This window comes from Buceros rhinoceros, unplaced genomic scaffold (assembly GCF_000710305.1).
Source record: "Buceros rhinoceros silvestris isolate BGI_N320 unplaced genomic scaffold, ASM71030v1 scaffold484, whole genome shotgun sequence".
Classification (NCBI taxonomy): Eukaryota; Metazoa; Chordata; class Aves; order Bucerotiformes; family Bucerotidae; genus Buceros; species Buceros rhinoceros.
Window position 1 is genome coordinate 33705 of NW_010408600.1, and position 22693 is coordinate 56397.

Genomic DNA, 22693 nt, shown 5'->3' on the forward strand with positions numbered 1-22693 from the left:
AAGTGATTCTTCATAGACACATACTGTCATTGAGGCACATAAAACCCTTCATATTCACCAGCTCCTGGAAAGGTCTCTTTCAGTTATACAAGTCATCAGCAAGATGCCAGCAGTGGCCACGTAGTCACCCTCATGCAGCATGGGAGGTAAGTCCCCTGCATAAACACATACAGATTCACTTTGCCGAGAGGCTACACCACTGTGTACTTAACGAACACTTAACCACAGTGCAAAGACCCCATTTCCTAAAACGGACTACACCCATTCTTACGGTTGCTGCTGAAATACAAACTCTGGGAGCCAAAAGCAAAAATACAAGAGAGTAGATTTCTTATGGTGAAATGTTGTGAAATAAAGACCACTTGGAATAAATCCAGCTGCATTGCAAATATCACATTAGCATTCTGTCTGATGACCTGGAGATCATAAAGAGTTTTTCTTAAGTAGCTTGACAGCATGCATTTTGAAGTGATGTTTTGGATGTTTATGGTTTTTGATCATTTTAATAGTAGAATTGAAATTAATCTTTAAACACGTTCAAAATTGTCTGATACGCAGTGTTTTTCAAGAACTGTGTACTCTTTTTGGTATATTACCAAAACTGAGCGCTAGTTAGACAGTATTCTAAAATAGTTTAAAAACAAAAATGCAGTTTTATCTTTTTCTCCTCATTAAGGGCACTACGAATAGAAAAGGTGTCTAAACTGACACTACAGAGCTGTGAAGCAGTTGGCTGTCAAAGGATAGAAGAAGTTGGTGTCAAAGGATAGCTTGTACTTTTTCTATCCTACGCAATCATATAAAAAAGTTGGATAATTTGCTTTAAGAAAAGAACCCATCTTAAAAATGGTTCATGAGCATTGACAAATATTTTTAATCTGTTTCACTCATTAAGATTCAAATTTCCATGTAAAAATGCTTACTCTCATACAACACTGATCAAGAAAATATTTCCTTAATGTTTAATGGACAATTAAAATTGTGGCTACTAGTGAAGTAAATAAATGAATCAAAGGCCACAGGAAACTGTACAAAACTAAAATGGGAAATCTCACTTCCAGGATGACAGAATGTTGTCTACTTAAGTGTTTATTAAACTGTTGAGACTGTTTCAAAAGACAGTGCTGGGCAGTTTCATTTGAATAGCCAGAACTTTTAACTGAAAAAGACATTTTGCATCCCTGCAAAACAAACGTAACAGGAGCAAAACCCATACACACTAGGACTGAAGTACAGATGAATGCAAAGTTTTGTTACAAACCTCTTTTAACATACAATGAGAAATGTCCATTGTACAAAACTTTTAGTGACTGACTTACAATTAATTTAAGATTATCCCAGCAATGCAAATATAACTCGGAGCAGCTCAATTGTGTAAGACTTCCCAATAGTACTACAGTGGGAGACTACTGAGTTTTTACAAAGTTTGTCTTGCAGTGTCTCTTTTGATCAAGGCTTACATTTGTACTTTAAGTATGTGCTGGTTACAAGTCTGTTACATGCTTATTCCTTCAGTAGAGTGAAGTACTCCTTGGTGTCCTGTCATCTGTCTCTCTGCAGCTTCTCCTCAGCAAGAGCCTGGGTTGAGCAGCTGCTTCTGTAGAAAACACTGTTGTCAGCCTTTCTCCTCCTTGCAGAGGATGCTTTAGTAAGAAGCATCTGGCAGTATCCACCACTGAAAATACTGTCAGCTGTGCCTCCCAACCAAACGTGGAAAACCGAATTCGCAATACACTTTGTGCCCAGAAGGTTAAGAGTTTATGAACATTAAGTAAAAATCCATAAACATTAATAGTGATGTTTACACTTTATTGGGGGGGGAGAGTGTGGCAAAATTCAATGTAAGTTAATAGTTTTAAAGTTTAGTCTATGTTATATTTGATTACTGGGATATCAATACAATGAAAATGGAGGAATTTCAACAGTAATTTTGAAGAAGTTTCAGTACATCATGTTGTGCAGGGCTTTATAAAAGATTCTTGTTTCCAAAGATGTTATTGGGGTCCACATACTCCTTAACAGATCTCAGCATTCCCAGGCCAACATCAGAGATGCTCTCCTTCATCCAGCGCTTCCGCAATTTGCCTACTGGAAAAACAAAAGCAAAGTGTTTCAATACATGGCAGGATTCTAGGAGCCAATCAATCTTGTGACCATGAATGAATAAACACTGTGTGATAAATGCTTTTATTCAAAAATGAGAAATGTTTTGCTTTATTTGATTTATTGAGCCCACCAGACTATCAAGCTCATTAAGCTCAGCATACTCCCAGAGGAAGACTGTGTTCCACACTGTCTACTTTCTTCAGAAACTATGAAATTGAGATGAAGTTTAGGCTGAAATCACATGTTCTATTAAAACATGGAATCAGTAATAATTTTTAAGAAGCCACCAAACTAATTTTAAGTAGGAAACTGTAAAGGAGATTACTAAAGAGCAGAACTCCCCCACACCTCTTGATTGCTTTGAAGTGAAAACATAATAATCAAACTTAAACCAGAATTGGTTTAAATAGCAAAAAAATTTTCTAAGGAGAAGGCTTAAAGCCTAGTTTTAAATCAAGAAAATATCTTATTTCATTCAAAAACTTTTACACAGCCTGGTAATTGCTCACACCATTACACATGAGCTTAGTTTCCCAAGTAAAAAGGGATATTCACAATATATACCAAACAGAAAGCCGAAACACCAGCCATTTAAGAACTCATTTCACTAAAGTCTCACAATAGACCTGTTAAATGGCCAAATGTTCACATACTAATTAACCAAGTCATCAACTCTGATTTAACAGATCATTCAAAACAAGGGACGTTTTTTATTAAACACACTATAGCATTTAAGCTGTCACCCTGAAAAACAATCCATTTATCAGTATGATGCGATATAGTAAAGGTTTGTGAGACAGATGCTTTAAGAGTATCTGAAGCTAAATTCAAGCCATCTTTTGTGCCCTGTTCTCAGGGTAACCATCAAACTGTCATCAGAATAATAAATTACAGGGACACCTCTGGAGAACAGAGTATATTTGTTTATACCTTAAGGAATATGAGCTAGTCACATTGCAACTGAAAAAGCAAATAACGTGAGAAAGAATGAAATTCGCGGTTTGCTAGAAAACAACTATTAGCAGCATGTGTGTCAAGGGCAAAGATCATAACTGAAGGACAAAAGAATTTGTCATGTGGTAGGAACTGTGCTTGTATTTTGCAGCCGAGCTCAAGGGAAAAAATGCCTGTCTGTAAATACACCATCACTACAATTTGACTGTCTGAGTAAGTTGATGTAGTTGAATTTCAACTCAGGAAACTTTAATACTACTACAAAAAAAAAGAATCATGGATGTGGCTTGACCACCACCTCAAGTCACTCACATTGGCTCTTACACAAGCAGCTGAAGAACAGTCACTCCCATTCTCAACCGTTATCTGTAATATAGTTTCAGTGAATGTGTCCTGTGGTTATGGATGTAATTGTCCTGAAAAGACTGCCAACAACTGCTCCAACAAGATGGAGCACATTAGCATCACAGCAGGATGCCCAACAGCTAGCATGCCTGCCGCTCTTGCACCTCCAGTAATAATGCAATTCCACAAGGAACTGAACTACTGTCTGAGCAGCACCAAGCAGTCGTTGCATATTTAATGAAGTCGCTTACCAAGTGCTTGAAAACAGAAGGTGCTTGGAGTGCATCATTAGTTCTGTCAAAGTGATAATTTACACATCTATCTTGTCAAATTTTCTATGGTTTATACTTTTGCAATAATAAATCTAACATGCATTTGATTAGTGAACTGGAAAGGAAAAAAGCTGTACTACAGTTACCATCAGTCCTTCACAAACACATTCAATGAAAGATTTTAACCCCTTGATAACAGTAGGTTGAGCCCCTGCTCCCACTGTCCATGTCAATAATCATTGATTTTTCAGCTACAAGCTTTCAAATTAAAGTTAAAAAGAAGAGTTGAAGCTATCTCACTCTTAGAATTCTAAACTGGTCCATCCAACTAAATGGAAAATAGGCAAAGGAAAGGCTCTGTGCAGAGGAGAGTACCACTTAGAAAAGCAATGTTTGTATTTGTTTCACTTCAGGTTAGTGCTGCCCTATAAGTACTCTGTTCTTCCTCCATTGGACGATCCGATTCACTTCAATGTTGAAAAGGGACAATGAGGAAGAAAATGCCATCATAACAGTAAAAGATGTTACCATGAATGTATAAGTAATTCCAAGTGGCAAAGTTGCTTAAATCCACTCTAAGTCTAGTTGAAAAGCTAGAGCTTTTTTCCCCTCCCCCCCTGCTTTGGGCTCAGAGAATCCTTAACTTCCCCAACAATAAAAGGCCTCAGACAAGCCTGATCTTACCATGGACTAGAGAAAACCACCTTTCCATTTCTAGCATAGAGAAAGGAGACCTATTAGTTTTAGGGCTAGATGATGCTGTTTATCTAGAACTGACATGTTGCTCCTGTAGAACCCATCCTGCTGGCCGCAAAGATGATAAAATGGAAGTACAGCTCTCCCAGCTTATAAAAACTACAGCTGCTCATCTCTGAAAATACATCTGGATGGTTGCAAAAGATCTGGCTGCTAAAGACAGCGTTAGCAAGCAGCAACTGGTTTTCTCATTTTTGGAATATGAAGTACTTGGGTGCACATGAACAGTCTTGTAAGGAAAGGTTTAATGTAGCTGATGGATCCCAGGAATAACTCCACAGCTACGCAGAACAGATTTATAGTAGCGTGTGGTCCCAGTGGAAACAGGCTCTAGCATCACTGCACATGGCTCTAGACTTCCTTTGCTCCAGCCTTTCCAACTTAGAGGTAGTTATTGCAAAATATTTTTGCAAAAGGAGTAGCAGTAGCAGGTCATAAGGATGGGACTCTTCCAGCTGTAGCATGCTCTTCCTGAAGTTGGTTGTCTTTTTGGAAAGCATCTCTCTGCTCTTCAAAATTGCCAAGCAGGTTATCACTCTTGCAGAGAGAACTCTGCAATACCAAGAAAGGTCAGTGCTTTAATCTAATACTGTGGTATTGCTGGATTATACTGGACTAGTGTACTTGAAGTTCTCCATGTTAATTAACACTTAACATCACCGTAATATCTTGCACATTTTCACCTGATACCTAAACAACATACTTTCAAGTTCCATGATGATGAATCAAGAAAGTCCTTTGCATTTATTTGCTGAAAAAGGCATTGAAGATGACTACTTTTAAGAATTTCAACAGACCAAGCAGGAACCTGTGGAGCCTGGGCTACCTGGTTAACCTTTATTCTAGTCAATCTGTCTAGAAGAAAATTACTTCTGTCATGTTGTAAGTGCTGAGGGGGGTTTTTCCTCAAACCCATAAGCTGGTAATTGTTTCCTTAAATAACTGGTTTTAGTTTGAACATTCCCTGCAAGGGAAACAATCTATCATTAAATTTTGCACAGTTCATTAGTTTTATATGAGTGCTTTGCTTGGTAATACAGAAGGGATCAGGACCAAATCCAGTCAGCTCGCTTCCAATGCTGTACTTTTCAAAGAGGTTATAGCTGTATTTATAAACCAGTTGTACCTACTGATACTTCCTCAGCACATGTTATTTTATGCATACAAAAAGTCACACACTTCAAAGTCACTCATTAAAAACTACTTTAAAACCACTAAGAAGCTTTTCACAGCAGTTTGTTCACAACAAATTTAGCAAGAAACAGACTACCACATTTAGATAAGGCTGCCAGGATCTTAAAAAAATCTGACAATCTCTGCTGTAAGGATAAAATTCTGATGTACTGCAGAATGGCTGAATTACCTCTGCATAACAAGCACCTATCTGATCAGCTATGTATTTTGGGCATATTTTTATTGTAACACACATGGTTCAGATTCTTCCTAAATATAAATTCTGTTCACACCATAATCCAGAAATATTATCAAGTGTAAACAGTAACATTAAAGTAGGAAAACCATTCCTGACGCTTACCAATTAGATTAAATATGCAAGAGTCAAGAGCGAGAAAAACTTTGGAAAAAAGACAGTCTGATTAAGAGGACAAAGTAATTTAAGTTGCAGTGTCATAGAAATGATAACCAGATTTATAAAACCCCCAAATATAGGTAATTGTTACATTGAAAGGATAAATTCAGTGCACAGATATATATGCCTGGCTCTGGCTTCTTGTGTCCACAACATGCTTGCAGTACAAGGCTGGTATTGATATGATACCCTTCTACAGTTTCTTTGTTGGAATCATCATCATGGCTTGGCTTCGCAAATGAAGATCTGGGAAGGGCTTTTCCCACGCTCACTGCAAGCGATGAGTGCACCCTTCGGGCCTGCGCGGTGGATTTTTTAGGTGAGGTGCAGCATGCGCGGAACTGGCTCCACCCTTTACACCTGAGGTTCATCTGCCAGGGCCTAGCGAGCTTGGACAGTGACAGCAAAGTCCTTGGGTCGTAGGTTTGGTTAGAGTATCCTTCTCTTAGATGATGGATGCCTTACAAGGCTAAACGAGCTCCATCTGCCCGGGTTTGGAGTCAGAGTTGTCCTTCTCCTAGGATGGCTGCCCGAAGGCTAGTGAGCCCATCCTGCCCGTGGAAACACTTTGTCTGAACCTTCAGTTGAGCACTATCTGTCCTGGGAGACCCTACTGGAGGCACATGCCACCACCAGCACAGCTCTCAACCTCACACAGGCTTGCAAGCTCCTTCCCCACAACAAGCGAGTGCCCGTGAGAGTCGCTGCTCTACCTCCGGACATCACAGACCCAGGCACGGGGTGGCCATGGCCTGCCAAGAACGGGAGTCCTGGAGGTCTTTGTTGGAATGTTGTTCTCACATATTGCAAGATAGGATATTTAATGTAACTCATTAACACATAAAAGTTATGCTTCCTACAAGTTTAAGTCTCAAAAGTTATAGGAGGGCAGGGGGAAATCTCCTCACAGTATTACTACCTTTAGTAAGTCTTGCCTAAAAGTTACAATATTTTTCATTAGCTTGGAGAGATGGGAGGAAAGAAGAGATACTGAGATTAAAAAGTAAAAATCCAAAGTCAAGTCTTTCTGAAGTTACTCTTCATGAAATTAAAAGTATAATGATTCCAGTTCTCACTGTAGATTACAGGTATGTGTCCACCTGCAGATAGCACTTCCCCAGATGTAATTCAGAGCTTTACACATCTCAAACTGTCATATATAACCACTTCTTCACTCAAGCAGTGTATGAAGATTGACTTAAGCAGGCTTTGTACTTCCTATAGCCTCAAGTCCCAGACTACATCTGTTTTCTTTGATACACAAAACCAGAGTTAAAATAGCTCCATTTATCACAGTGTGATTGTAGGCAGACAAACCAGCCTGTCTGTTTCCAGATAGTGAAAACAACTGTTATTAATCACAATTACAAGACAAACGCTTAAAGAAATTGCACCAGTGTTTTCTTTTACCCCACAGAATAGACCAGTCACAGTAGTGCTAAGAGTCACAAGGCCTGAAGGTCAGTAAATAAAACTGATACTATTAGGCTAATTCTCAGCAGTGCTTCTACTAAGCACAGAAAAAAATGAATCTTGAATACTGTACACAATGAACTGCCAGACAAAAACTCAAAATTTCAGTATAAGAGGCAGTTATACATACAAAAGCATAAAAATCTAACAGAAGTTAAGTTTTCTATATATGTAGAGTCAAAAAGTTCAAGAGTGCAAGGGTTTGAAAAGGCTGCGTAACAATTTTTTTCTTGTTCAACATATGCTGTAAGCAAGGTTTCATATGGTGAAGACAAATACAGCCAAACATGTGACAAGCTCCAGCTGCATGTGAGTTAATTGATGAAATGCTAGTACTCATGGTAAAATGCAGCTGCCACTGCAGGGGAGAGCACAATAGTACGTCAAGGGAGTAATTCCACATCTCATGTGTGATAACTGACCAGTCCACTACACCACCATATTAAAGATTTAATCCAAGGACAATAAGAGCATATTACATAAAAAACACAAACTGTGTTCACTCATGTAATCATCACCTATCTTTCAATATCCTGATACTGCTAAAGCAGTTTCTATCACAAAGCTAGATGCCTGAAGACAGCCCTATCCAGAAGTTTCACATCGAGGATGTCACTAATATGTTTTATAAAGCACAGCTTCTGCCCTTCAGTTTTCCCCATACAGAGCTTTCTTAGAATTACAAATGTTTTATCTAGTTTTGAACCATTAGACTTCCTCTTTGACTTCTGTGGCCAGACATGCACTAAGAGTAGAGAGAAGAAATGCCTTAGGTTAACCAGTTTCAAGAAGCAAGCTGTACAAATCAAACTGACTTCACAAGTCTGCCTGACATCCAAGTTTACAGCATTACATGTAAGCACAAATTAACCTGCAAAGAGGCTTGTAGCTCAGGACAAGCAATTCCCAAGCTCCAAGAGAAGAAAATGAATAATCATAAGCTAGCCAACAGCAAGGCAGTAATATCAATATTTACATATAACATCAATTATACAACAAATGGTAGATTGCAACATAGCTCAGTTTAAAGTCACTAGCTCTTTTATGCAGATACTTTCACCAAGTGCCCCCGAATGAGGGCTAACAGCATTCACCTAGCCACAGGGGACAATAAAATGTGAAGCTCCCATCTGAGGTCTTTCATACACCTCTGCACAAGGTTCAGTAGAAGATGCTTAAGACAAACTGATCAACTACAGTTTCAGGTTCTCAGACAGCCCAGACTTCCCATTAAAGGTTTGAAGCTGGTGCTCATAAATATACCACATTGTGTAAGTTGATATTCAAGCAAACCAGGTCCAGGGACACTTCCCTTGAAAGTCTGACAAAGAGGTAGAAGTTTTCAGAAAGAATTTCAGAAGATTCTCTCCCCTGCTGCCCTAGTCATTTCAGTAAATGCCTGTGAAATATTTTTGAAGTTCTACTACTAAGTATTTTACGTATTTATGAATATTTAACAGTATGAAAGAGACTAATATTAGACTGAGAACACTACCTCCATGGTGATGTGACAGACTTCCTCCATTGGCAAGTATTTCTTCTCTAGCAGCCCTCTAAATTGTAAAGACAAAGTATTTATTCAACAGCAAACACACAACATTTGTTTTTATTGAAATGGATGCTATCAAAACCATTTACACAGGTGTACGAAAAGTTTCAGAAGCAATTAGGGTACACAATACAGGCAAACATTTTAGTTCAAGTCTGCAGAGAAATGTATGATAATGTTTATTTGGAAAGAACTCACAAATCCAAGATATTTCAAATTACATCTGTTATAACAAATCTATTATTCCGGAAGGGAATATTCTGGATGACTTCCCCCTTGCTGAAACAAAAATATTCTTATGGCTGGGAAACTCATCTGGATGAAAAGAAAAATCACAACGAAGAAGTTTGAAAACAAGCTCCCCAGAGTGATTAAAGATCCTTATTCAAACTAGAATTCAGATCCAGATCTCCAAGATTCTGGTCAAGGAAGTGAAATACTTTGCCTGTGAAAGTATTGTCGTTGTAAAGTTTGTGGCAGAAAACAAAATTTAGATTTTTATGTTCAAAAGTATATGAAACACTCCCAAGCTTTAGAATCTTCTTTCCCATCCAGCTCTGATTATGAATAGTTAGACAGCTTGAGCGTGGAACAAAGAAAGCCTTCCTAAGCATAGGCATTAAATGCTTTTTGAAAAAAGTATACATTATTCCTAAGAAAAGTACATAACCATAACTATATAGTTAAGAGAATTTTTTCAGTCTGCCAGAGAACACACATACTTGATTAGCAACCTCACTTCGTTAGGTTAAATTCAGTCACCTAAATGGAAGGCAAGCACCCAGGCAATCACACTGCTAATTAGGTACAAATGGTAACATCTCAGTATTAAAGTTTCATTAAAAAAGCATTTAAGTATTACATTCTCCAATGTCCTAGATTGAACAGCACGGATGCCTTGGACTTTGTAGATAAAACTTGGCATCCATTTGCCAAGTTGAAGAGAACTTGCTAAAGAATACACATGAAAAGAATGATACCCTAGTTATATATAGTTCTCCATAGTCCTCTTAGCAATTTTCTGGTACTGGAGTTTGAGCATATTAATCAAGAGGTAGGCTGAAAAGCAGTTTGGCCATAGCCTTTCTATTATATCTTCAAAGTAAGGATTAGTTTCCCCTAACTAGGTTAAGTATAGTGTTTCACTAGTCAAAGTGCCAAAGCAGAGTAACTTCACAAGTTTTTGGTAAATGCTGAAACAGCTTACAACTGGTCTAGCGCAGCAGACTTAGACCAGTGCTTATCTAAGCCTAAACATAAATAACCACAGCAGTTAATTCTCTAAAATAGCACAGAGACCCTCACATTCATTGTTCTCTACATGCAGCACTATTAAGTATGATCTTCATGGTTTTACTACCTATTTTTAAAGACTAATTGAACGTTAAGTGAAAGAAATAGCTTTGTAATAATAGAACTGAGGAAGTCTTGTTTCCAATGGATATGCATTTTACAGTTGATAGTTTCTGCCATTCAAAATCAAATTCCTGTTCAGGCTTTTCTATACTTCAGTCTTAAGTAGTCATTTACTGATGCCTAAAACAGTCACCTGGTAGTCTTTCCTCTACTTGGTGCACTAACAGTGTGCACTACTTCTAGCTATTAATAATCAAAGTTTTACAAACAGACTTCTGAGATCCTTCCTGCAAAATTCAGTTAGCTTGCCCAATGGGTTCGGTACATATTATGGGACATCAGCTTCTCCCTCTCTCCCATAACTATAGGTCTTGTATACATTACCTCAATTTGTTCATAGACATGAACAGGATCACTAATTCCTCTGTAGTTAAAGGCAAAGTAGAAGTAGACACATGCACCTGCATCATAAGTCTGTGTCACCCTGTTGAAGAGAACTGCATTACAAACAAAGCTTTATGGTACTAAGCCAGCCACCATGCAACATTACATAATTCCTAAGGTTATGACTTATCTGATTTAAAAGGGAAGCATCTTTTTTTCTAAAATAGTTCTGTATCACTTTTGCTCATGCTTCACAAGTGACTCAATGCTATGACTTTGAGAGTTCAAGATCTTCAACTGTTTACACTTGTCTCTTTTGCATTTAAGAATAAGTGTCAGGATTGATCAAGTGCTACAAATTCCTTGAATTACCCACTTTTACAGGTAATCCACTTGCAGGTTAAAGAGGAAGATTACTAGTGTTTGTAATAGGATTAATAGATGCACTTTACCTACTACCTAACAAGTTTAATGACCTCTTCCTTAGTTCTCTTGCTAATCAAAGATTCAAGAGAAATTTAAGTTGTTGCTTGGCTTACCTGCAGGTGGAAAGAGGGGCAAACTGAACACCCTTTTCTTTGCATTCTCTTACTATCCTTTCTTTTACGTTCCTACAGAGATCCAAAACCCTGTAAGAGAGAACATGTTAAAATATAAAATCCTTAGTATATGATTGTAGGAAATTTCCTACAAACCACAACTTCAGCAATGTTTAAAGAACCCATAATCTAGTAAAACAGAAGATTGCCTTCTAGAAGCAGTTTTAACCTAGATTTTGTTCTAAGAATAATCCTCACCAAGACTTCACCAGTATTCCTTTTTCTATACTTGTCCTGAATAGCGAGTTTACTCTGAGGCAGAGCAGGTAATGAACGCTCTTTTCCACAAGGAATAGGAGTCAAAAATATTCAACAGAAAATTGAGGTTACCTGCTTCTCTATGTCTTTACTTTCTCAGCAAAACGGCCTCAAATTTTGGCAAAGTTAAGAAATAACAGCTCACAGTAGAAAGTTTGAGAACTCTAAGGCCTTGTTTACTCTGCTAATACCATACCTTTGGTATGTTGCAAGGCCAAAACTGGAGACACCCCAGCTGTGCACTAGTTTGCCAGCTTGAAGAGTAAGTTCTAGTACGGCAATAAGCTTTTAAACCTTGCCATAAACCATACTTGTTTTGCCTTTTTTTTTCCTAGAGCAGAACCAGGTGCATCCAAAGCACTGGAACAATTGAAAGACATCACTTGTTTAAATGAACATTTCTTCAGTTATTTTCTCCCATGAAGGTCTGCAGTGCTATACTGTACAATTAAGACATTTTACACATATTTGAAACTACTTTGCAGATTAACAGAAGTAATGTGCAAGATGAGTGTATCCATTTAGTGAATAAGCAAGTGGAGCTAAATATTTTATTCAAGTGTCTTCAACTTGTTAGGAACAAGGTAACTGATTTATTTATGGAAAATCATAGTTCTTGTGAGTCAAAGTAGAAAAAGGTTTTGAAATAATTTGCTTTGGTAAAAAATTCTTAAATTTAGATAAAAACTCACTTTCTCCTGAAATGAGGGAGAGGCAAAACAAATTGGTGACTACACGATTAGCATGCTTCAAAATCTGTAAAGCTAGAGTAAAATGAAAGAGAAATTTTGTTTTAAAGTTTTCCTCGAGTTTCTAACACCCACTTAAGGAATTATGTCAATTTTTAAAGCAGTGGTCAGAACTTACCACTGCCACTAAATTCAATAGCAAGGATATAGGTTTGTCAGTGTAAGTCATCACAATTTGCACATTTTCCACTCTGCATTAAATACTGTAAAGCTTTGATTCAAATTTCTTCAGATCCTGCTTAAGAGGTTTCTGGCTTACCGAATGGATAGAAGCATCCACAGTGATTTCATATATTAAACTGTTGTGGTCAAGTGTTGCTCAATCAACAGATAAAAAAGCTTAGGAAAAAAAAAAAATCTTACTTTGGGTAAAAGTTTTCATTTCCCTGCATTACTGGGGAATGACAAACTTATTTAAATATTTTCTTTTGATCTTCACTACAAACTTCTGTTTGAAATACACTGCTGATCCCACACATGTGGCTGCTCAACACACAATACAGTTATTCTCACTGTTGTCCAGCTTCCTAAACTGGGCAATTTCAAATTCAGAATTTGTTACAGCTAAGCTAACCTAGGTAGAAATATTACTGAATGCTTGTATACACTGCATTTACAAAATCCTGGTATGTAATTACTAGCAGCTTTAGCAAGAACACACAGATACAAGACTTGAGGCACATCAGGGAGCCTCCAATACACCTAAGGCCTAAATTAAATTAAGTCTCCCTGTGAGTTAGGAATAGTTTGAATGAAATCATGTACAAGTTTAGAGTTATTTAAAAGAATAATCACAGTTTACCTATCCCAAGGAACAGATGTCTCAAATGATTCTCCTATTACATAGTAGTCGAGGCCCAGGTCCTAATAAATAGAGAAAGGAAATGATCAGTAACATTCAGCATCAATGCCTGGGATTCCAATGTATGCTATGCAGCTAACAGTTGAGTAACTTCAGTTAGTTTGTATGAGAAAAACAGAAAGTCTATTTAGCAAACACAGCCATCTGTCCCAGTAACATTAATTTATAATTATGGAAATAGGTAGCTCTTCGAAGATGCAGATGACATACATTTTGATGTCACAGCTATAGTGACAGTCTGACAAGTTGTGTCACTATGCCTACACTAATCAAATATTTTTATCACTATAATACCAAGCCAAGAGCTCCACAGTGCTAACCAATATACCGTCTAGTAGAAATATTTGAATGTAATTCCTAGCTAGGTAAAATAAAGACAAACATTTTGCCCAGTTTATATACAGCCTGCTAAAATAAAGGGAAATTCAGTGATTTGTCCAGGTCTGTAAAAGCCAAATAAAATCTAGCACTGAGGACATGCATACTATTCGGGGGGGGGGAGGAATCTCTTAAACAGAAAGATTAAAATTCATAAGAACAGCTGCAGTAGTTTAGACTAAATCTCCATTTGTCCTGGAATTCTGATGTGAATCACAGATGTAAGCTGATGTCCAAAGGAGAGTAAGAGCTGAGTGAGCACATGAGTATTTCAAGTACTCTCCCATCCTTCAATTACATTCAACCTGTAGATTTATAAGTCTGATGTGGTTTATTTAGCAACAGCTAAGGGATTCTTCAATCTGTTTTCCTCTATCCTTTATTAGAAACTATTTTCTTAACAAGCACATAAATGTATGTTCTTAGGTGGTTTGGAAATTACGTTCCATAAGTAAACACTAATCAGAAATGAAAGAGATACAACTTCTGTGAGACATTTGAGATACTGTACAAGGGAACCTGCATTTAGATTTCACAAAAGCATCTTCAAAAAGACATCTCTATAATTTGTTATTATTTAACAGAAGTTTCAGCAGGCAGAAAAAAGGTGACCTACCCGAAGGTAAGCAATGACAAATGTCAGCATATATCCCCTCTGTCCATTATCTTCTCCTGCTGCCAAGCCACTGCAATTAACAAGAACTTAATTAACTTCCCAAAGTAGTCACCAGTTTCCAAAAGAATTAAAAAATGCTTTGGTTATCAAACATATATGCAAGTTTAGCTGTCTCCAGGCTGTGTTAAAATAGTTGCAAATCTCTTCTTTAGTAGAAATGAGAAATTACTTCAGACCAGACCTTTAACTCTTTGCATTTCTCTTTTCAATCCGTAATCTGAAGAGAGATGAACAATTACAAAACATTTGATGCAATCTTAAAACAGTCTTCAAACATCACAAAAGAGCAGGGGAAACAGAACTAAACATAGTATATCCTTAATGTTCATTTACAGGAATATGCATAACATTTCTAAGTGTGTTGGATTTGTGGACTTGTATGCTCACAGGTCATGCAAGCAAGACTACTGACTTAAGATCCCAAAAGTGTAAGTGATGGGAATAGATAAAAAGACAAACACACAGCACTAAAGAAAAAGGAAGTCTTGTTTTTACTAGTCTATCAAGTTAGGAGCATTATAAAAGTAGGTGTGTGTTTAACTATCGGTTTTTGAGGACAAGAAAGTGCTATGTAAGAGTTCTGTGATGACCATAGATACAAGTTTGAGAGAGGTGTTGTGCAGGCGGTGGGAAATCAGACATCCTAAAGAATAAAATTTAAGCATTTTAGACCATTAAAAGGTTTAGCATTTTAGAACAGGTTAAACTATTAAACACTTACTAATGGCCTTAGCTGAGCATCACAGGGACAACTCTGTCTTCTAACAGACCTGACACAGACACGATTCCCCCCCTTATCAATATACGATCTTGAAATACCAAAGTACAAAAGGATTCACAGTTGAAGCCTTGTCTTGCATATTACATAAATATCTGAAATGCTTTTAAGGTCAAGTGCAATGTTATTCTTATCACTGAATGTTAGAAAGCTGCTCAGGTGAAATCCCACTTTTGTAAGCTATTTTAAGCACAATGAAAACAAATTTCAGAAAGGATAGCCTTGAAATGGATAAAACCATACTTATGTATATTTTAATAGTTGAGACTGATACCAGCAATAATTTTCTTAAAGTATACTCTTGGCAGATCACACTTTCAGTGATGGTTATCATCAATCACACTTAATCAAAGCAGAAGGACAGAAGCTACCTGATCATTACTCAGCCTGCTACTCCAATGAATGTTTAATATTCCTTTGTAAGAATAAAAAAAAGTCAATTTGTAGGACAGAAATTCACTGCATTTCTTTAAACACAAGCTCCTCTTTTAAACAAGCTTCTTGTTTTCATATGCTCACATCAATTCTGCAAAGATTTAATATTATCCTTATGATTTTGTCTTCCCTTCTGTAGTTCAAATATCCAGTCTAGTATTGCAGAACAAGCAGCTTCCATGCCTATAAGCAACTACACAAGGGCTAGTTTCCATTTTAACAACCAATTCTGTATTTAGTCAAGTACTTATTTTTCTGCAATACACAAACAGCTTAAGTTTTTCAGTAAAGCTACCTCTTAAGACTTAGTGTAAGACATAGTTACCAAAGGGAACATTTAGTACCCTGTTTGATTATTGCAACTTTGAACTAGTAAATTGAGAACATAGCCATACAGTAGTCACTAAAAAAATATGGTAATCCTTTTTTTTCCCCCAGAGAGTTAACAACCAGCTTCATATGAAAATGTTCTTTGGAAAGCATACCCAAACTTGGTGGCAATATCGTAGACTTGCTTTTCGTGCTGAAGAACCTTCTCTCTGTCACCTTCAAAGAGCAACGTAGCTACACACAGTATGTTGGGATCAAATCCTTTAAACTGCAAAGAGAAAACTTTGCATTATGTCATAGCCTATGTGGTAGCATAAAAGCAACAAGTTTTTACTTGTCAAATACACAGCATGTACTCTGGGTAATAAGTGTTACTGCAACTAAGAGAAAAGATTAGGAAAAGAACATCCTTGAGAAGACAAACATTCACGAGCCCACTGAAACAGATTATCTCTGTCAGCTTTTTTCTCCTGTTAAAAAGGATACACATGAAAGTTGTCTACCTATACTGAAGAAAGAACAGGTCTTGAATGAATTAGACAATAGGAAGACATTTATATTCTATCAAGTAATCCCTGTATTGAAGCAGGAGGATGGCTATGATGACAATAAACGTCACTGCTCTCAAAATAGCTGTATCAGCAGTGTATCGCGGAAAATCTCTCTGCTGGGAAAAATACTATGGAAGGAAAATACCTTCTAAACTTGGGGCAGGGAGGATATTCCAGTGAAAATGGGCAGAAAACTGTTAAAAGTTTAGTAGTAATGCAGTGAGGTTGTCTGTATTGCTTTGTTTCAAGAAAACCAGTCAAAAGCCCTGTCTTCTCAACTGATCCAAAAAGTAAGAGCTTTACCTATTTTCTACATACCCACTTTTATTATTACTTAGCTCCAGTGAACTACAACTACTAAGAAGGTTTCAGATGGAATGGAGATCAAGACAAAGTTGCACACTTAAAAAGGATAAAAATTTGATTTAGAAAAACATTAATATGTATATTGACCATCATTTGTTTTCTTTAATGCCTTTTCCTTTTCAGTGGCATTCATCTCTTCCAGTCTCTACTCAGCTTGAGGTAACTTGCCACTTAAGCACCAAGCAAGGTTATGTGATGTTAACATTAGTAGTCTACAGATTCAAATTCATCCTGTATGCACAACAGCTATGCTGAGAAAAATCCTAGTTAGTTTATTCCCTTAACTGAATAGTTTAGCTCTATTGCAAGTTAACTGAAGGAACCAGGAGGGTCCAAAATAACAGCAAGGATGCAAGTATCTTGGATACTTGCTCAGTCCTCCAGTCAATGAGCTCAAATCTGTATTGGAAGCTCTGGTCAGAGACATCCAAATTAGTATTTCTGAAGTGGATATTGCAACCTACCCTTCAACAAAACACCACCATGAAAACCACCACAAAACAGACTACACCTCCCTGGCCAAAGTATTGTCCTTATTCATTAGTCCTGCAAAACCAGCATAGCTAACATAAATGGAAATTGTTACTACAGTGATAAACTCCAAAGACAGGAACAAATGTCTATTAAGATGCTATTAACAGTCCCTTCTTGTTCTAGAACTATTTGTATTCCATCTAGTATTAACCTTTTCATCTATTCTGCCCTCTTTTGGCTGCAATGCTCAGTTAACACCTTAGAGTTCTCTTTAAAGAGCTAGCCTTTGTCTACTAGTTCACACTGCAGCTATCTAGAGCATTTGTCTATCAGTGATTAGTCCCAAACTACATAGAGGAGTAAACAAGAAAGACTGTCCCGGGTCTCTTAAGTGGAATCAGTTAAACAACTACATTCTTCTATCGAATAGAGAAGTGTTAGTCTGATGTCTTCTGTATTCTGATGTTTACTTTCTTCTCTCTTTATTACAGGTAGCAATTGACAAATGAAGTAAATGTAAGATGGATTTGAGTATCTTGGTCCCAGTAACACCTTCAATATTCATTAAAGGGTCATTAAAGTTGTTCCTTTCTCTATGCCTACCTCCTGTCTCAGCTAGGAGTTTCTCTGAAGTAGCAGCTGCTTATATACACCAGGGGAATGAGCCCAGACATAAGAGTTCCAACTAAGAGGTCACCAGCCTGGAATCTCTGCATCAGCATTACATAGCATGTCTCATTTTTCCATGTTTTTTCTCCTGCAAAGCTGGAAGAATTGGAATTGGCACACAATATCCCTTGGTGCTACAACATCTCAAGAAGTAGTGATACTTGTTGACTACAAAAGCAGTATATTAATAGATATAGGATTGTTTCAAACTGACAGCAATCTTGCTGCCAAAACCTTTACTACTATAAATATTCCTGCACTACAGCAGATCAGGAAGGGAATTTTTGGGCTACCTGTAAATAGATTTTTCCCTAGCAGAAGTAGTCCCAAGACACATGACATTTTCTACTTCAGTAGCACAACAAAAGCAGCAGAATCAACACTTGCCACCATCTCTCAAGTAAGTCTCCACCTGGAGAACACTTGATATTGTCAGCTCCGAACGGAATGTTTTACATCAGCCTATCTAATAGTTATCTATATCCAGGATGACAGTTTTCTATGTTTGAATACCCATATTTGCAGGAACTCTCTAGTCAGCTAATTTGGAGGAAAAATCAGTAACAAGACAAATTATTTAATACAAAAGCCTATGTGAAATCATTGCAGCACCAGATAGTTCTGGATTAAGAAGGATATTCATTGAGTGAAATCCAGAAAGACAAAAAAGTCTATGTGGACAATTTGAGGTAAATGTTTTGAGGTTCTCCCAAAATTCTAGTGCACTCTAATAACAACAAGATAGATCATGCCTTGACAAAATCTGGGAAGAGGAAAAGATAGTAAAGTATTAGCCTCATTCCATCAGTATTAACTCATGATCAGTGGTCTGCAAGCTGGATAAATTGGTTCCAATCTTGCTCTGTCACTGACTCACTGTTAGACACGGCACGTTAATCTTATCTACAGATATGACCAGTGAGAACGGCTCTCATAAGTAACTCCTCAGATAATCTCACTTTGGACTAAACCACCTTGAGAATTTGAAGTTAACTGATACTACAACAGAGGATCCGTTACACTTAAACTTTGCTGCATTAAAGACAGTGTACCAAAAAAATTTTGAATTTTATGAATAGCAAAGTTCCAAACAGTATTAAACCCACAAAGTTACCTTTGTGATGTAGAATTTTTTCAGTCCATCCAAAAATGACGTAAAAATGGAAGCAACTTGTGGTTTAAGGGCATGACCTTAGGCAAAAAGAGGAAAAAGGTGTGTTAGGACAAACACTGCTCATAAAATTCCTACTTCAATGGACAAATAAAAATTAGCTTGGTAGTCAAGTTGTAAAAAGCCACTTGGAGCACTTGGATAAGAGACTTCTCATTTAAAAGATGATTTAGAAAAAGGTTTTTATTAAAGAGGCATATATACAACTGTACATAAATTTTTAATTTGACACTTTAAGGCTGCCCTGCTTTAGATCTTCACAAATTAAGGCCCATGGAAAAATTAAAGAGCACCTAATTGGTTTTTACACTACAAAACTAACCAAAATCAGTGACTTTAAAGTTATGCCAAAACCACTGAAACCAATAGCCAAAAATGGTGCAAGTTACGCACCACTGCTTCGCTCCTTAACGGTTATGTCACTTGTGCAAAACTGGTTCCTTAATTGCATACGGTGAACTAAAATTACCAGGATATATAAATGGTGTCTTGGAGTCTGTTAATTTAACATCTCTGCCTCAGGAATGGGTTTAATTGAGAAGAAAGTCTTTTACTGTTTGTTCCATTGTTTTCAGTCACAATCAGCTTCTGAACTCCCATTACTGCTTCAGTCTTGCATCTGGCCTACATGCTGTGAGCCCAATTAAAAAAAAAAAATGATGCACCATTTACATGATACTTCCTTCTAAAATACTTTAAAGTGTTTCCTCCTGAATAAAGCATGAACTTCGGCAATTGATTACTCTTCTTCCCTCTTCAGAGAGGGACTCTCCTAGCAGATACAGACAAAATCCAAGGAGTATACACACCTTCAAGCACACTTAAATAACCATGCAAAAGTACACCAAGTAACTAAAGAAATTTATTAAACCACAGTCTGTAAAAACCATTGGAATTAAGCCTACTTAATAATGACTACAAGAAAAAAAATCTATATTGACACACCTGGAGCTATGTTTTGCAGGTGACCATATAAGCTGCAACCTCAGATCAAAGCTAAAAAGTAGAAGAATGATTTATTCAGTGTTGGGTTTAAAGCTTATAACTGGTCAAACTTCCTCTCAATTAAAATGAAAAACGCATCTGCCCTCTTTTGTACATGTTAGAGAAATTGTATAACTCGAAGGAGTGATCAAAGCAAGCAGCAAGACTTGCTGGGCTCTCAGGTCTTACAAATCCTGATTTCCTTGGTTTGAAAAACAAAGTTCAACTTTCTCAACACTGTCATATTAATGCCGTTTGAAGTCACTGAGGCTCCTACGCAAGACTTGTCCAAGCAGTATTTAAATAAAGGTTTTCAAGGTCAGTCACACTTTACATTTTCATGTACAATCATGTACATTTTCTGGGTACAATCAAAATAGTGTGGTCTCAGCAAGACCTTCAAGATCTTCAAGTTCTGTAAACTTGTTGTCAAGAGTGTCTTGCAAATGTATCTTTTGACAAATTTCCTACAGTTTAAAATGACAGCTTTCCCTAAAGCTGTCCCTCAGAATGATTTCTCTACATGTCTGACATTGTCCTATTTGGGTATTTGAGTCAGCTGAAATGTCACAAAAATCTTTGTATTAAGTAATCTAGTAGCTTCATTGACTTTCTACACTTAAAGCCTACAGCTTAGTTCTATTTGCATACACTTATGGCATTTACCACATCTGAGCTTCACTGAAAAATAGACAGCTCACTTCAGGCAAGTATGTCATGACCCCTCTCCCACTCCAAAAATCTTTGCCGTATCCAAATATTTTCAAACAACTTGTTACCTCTAAGGAATCTTGTGATGCTTTTATGAAATTTAAAGGAATCAACCAACTCACCTTCAAACCAAGGTGCATGCATTCTGATTTTTTTATATTTATCATTAGTACTCTCAGCAAGAATTGTTTCAAGTACTGTATTGCAAAACTATCATCTCTGCTCCTTTACAGCAAAATAGAGGAAGTGCCTCCAGACTTCCAAACTCTCTATAGACTATATGCAAAGAAAAGAAAGGTAGTAAGAAAAAGAAAAAAATAAAACGTGTATTTATATGCAGAGCATGGCTCTTTACTATTGTAGTTCATACTGTTTCCCCAGAGACAAAGACAGGCTTTTCTGAAAGTACAGATTACGGCACTATCTAGAGTTTGAAATTCGGGTTCATTGCCACCTTTGTCTTGTTTTGCACAAAAGAATTACCACTCAAAACAGACTTAAGCTAATAAAAATCACAACCCTTGGAAACATATTAATCCTAAAAGATCCACATACTTACCAAACTGAAACTGTTCATTGTCAACAAGGCGAATTGATGCAGGAGCACATCTCTTGGGGGCAAAGTTTGGAGAATGAGAGGGAGGAATAATAAAAACAATATGTATACAGTTTTGCTGAAATTCAGGATGATCAAATCTTCATGTCAAAATAGCATACAAGAAACCACACTTTGATACCAGAGACATACAGCCATCATAATCATTAGAAAAGGTGTTACTATAAGCTTGTTTTCAGTTGAATAGCAACACCTATTAGGTATGCCTAGATAGGTGTTGAGAATTCTCAGTTTAACCTCAAGCCAAAACATGAATAGTCTAAAGATCCTTGACTTTCAAGTACTGAGAGTTTTTCTAAATTGTCACATGCACTAAAGATAGCATACTTGATTAGAATATTGAGCTTATGTTGCTATGTAATTGAAGATATACATACACTACAAATCCATCGAAAAAGTTTAACTGTTGTGGGTTAACCCTGGCAGGCAGGTAAGCACTATACAGCTGTTCACTCCCTCCTTCCCCGTGTGACAGGGGAAGAGAGTCAGATGAACAAAAGTGGGAAAACTCAGGAGTTGAAATGAAGACAGCTTGATAAGCAAAATGGGAAAATAACACCAAAAAGTGATTGTCCCGGTTTCAATATGGTGGAACCGGATGGTCTTTTGTTTTTTGGCTGTCTTCTTCCCAGAGAGTTGTGGTTTTCCTGAGCTTCTGGGAAGGAGGGCACGCCTCTCTGGATGAACGCATAAAAGGGGGCCTGTCTAGAGACTCGCCGACATTTTTGTTTCCCCTCTGCTTTATTTACTGTCTTCTCTACCTTGTCTGTGCTGCAGTTTTTTCAAACATGCTGCACAGGACTTAAATCTCACGCCCCGGGACTGGAAACCTTTATCGAGGAAAGAAAGCAACATCTGTGGCTACCTGCGATTTCCCTGAAGGAGTAAAAGATTCCTTCTGCAAAATAGGTAGAACCTTTTTCCGTTTCTGTCGATTCCCGGCAGGGGTGGTGTTTGAACTGTTTTGCCATGACCAGGGATCGACCCAGCTACATGCCCTTATTTCTGCATGGAGGAGCAGGCATTGACACAGCAGGGAATTTGCACATTCCCTTGGGACGCCACCAGCCTGCTGCGCAGATGTGCGGGTGAGTCTAGGAAGACCTACCCTTGCCAAAGGAGAGCTCTCTTCAGCTGCTCTGGAGGAAAAAGGAACCATGTTTTATTTTCATGAAAGGTTTGCTTCAGGCGAAAGTTCTTCGACTGAGAACTTTTTGTCAGGTGAACGGACTGGAGGTTCTTCCCTCGCCCCACTCCCCCCCCCCCCCCCCCCCTAGCAGGGGGACCCCTTGGGGGGGGAGGT

At 37.6% G+C, this 22693-nt stretch overlaps 1 protein-coding gene across 1 annotated transcript in view; it reads right to left on the minus strand.

Moving 5' to 3' along the window:
- Window positions 1–1536: 1536 nt before the first annotated feature.
- AGPS (alkylglycerone phosphate synthase) overlaps window positions 1537–22693 on the minus strand; it is a 43638-nt gene continuing 22481 nt past the window's right edge. Inside the window, exons 11-19 of the mRNA XM_010134906.1 lie at window positions 21334–21385; window positions 19023–19099; window positions 16004–16116; window positions 14246–14315; window positions 13192–13253; window positions 11323–11412; window positions 10784–10883; window positions 8990–9047; window positions 1537–2088 (exon numbers count right to left, since the gene is read on the minus strand). Of these exons, the coding sequence (XP_010133208.1) occupies window positions 1967–2088; window positions 8990–9047; window positions 10784–10883; window positions 11323–11412; window positions 13192–13253; window positions 14246–14315; window positions 16004–16116; window positions 19023–19099; window positions 21334–21385 (744 nt within the window). The 3' untranslated portion in view covers window positions 1537–1966. The remainder of the gene's footprint in view (window positions 2089–8989; window positions 9048–10783; window positions 10884–11322; window positions 11413–13191; window positions 13254–14245; window positions 14316–16003; window positions 16117–19022; window positions 19100–21333; window positions 21386–22693) is intronic.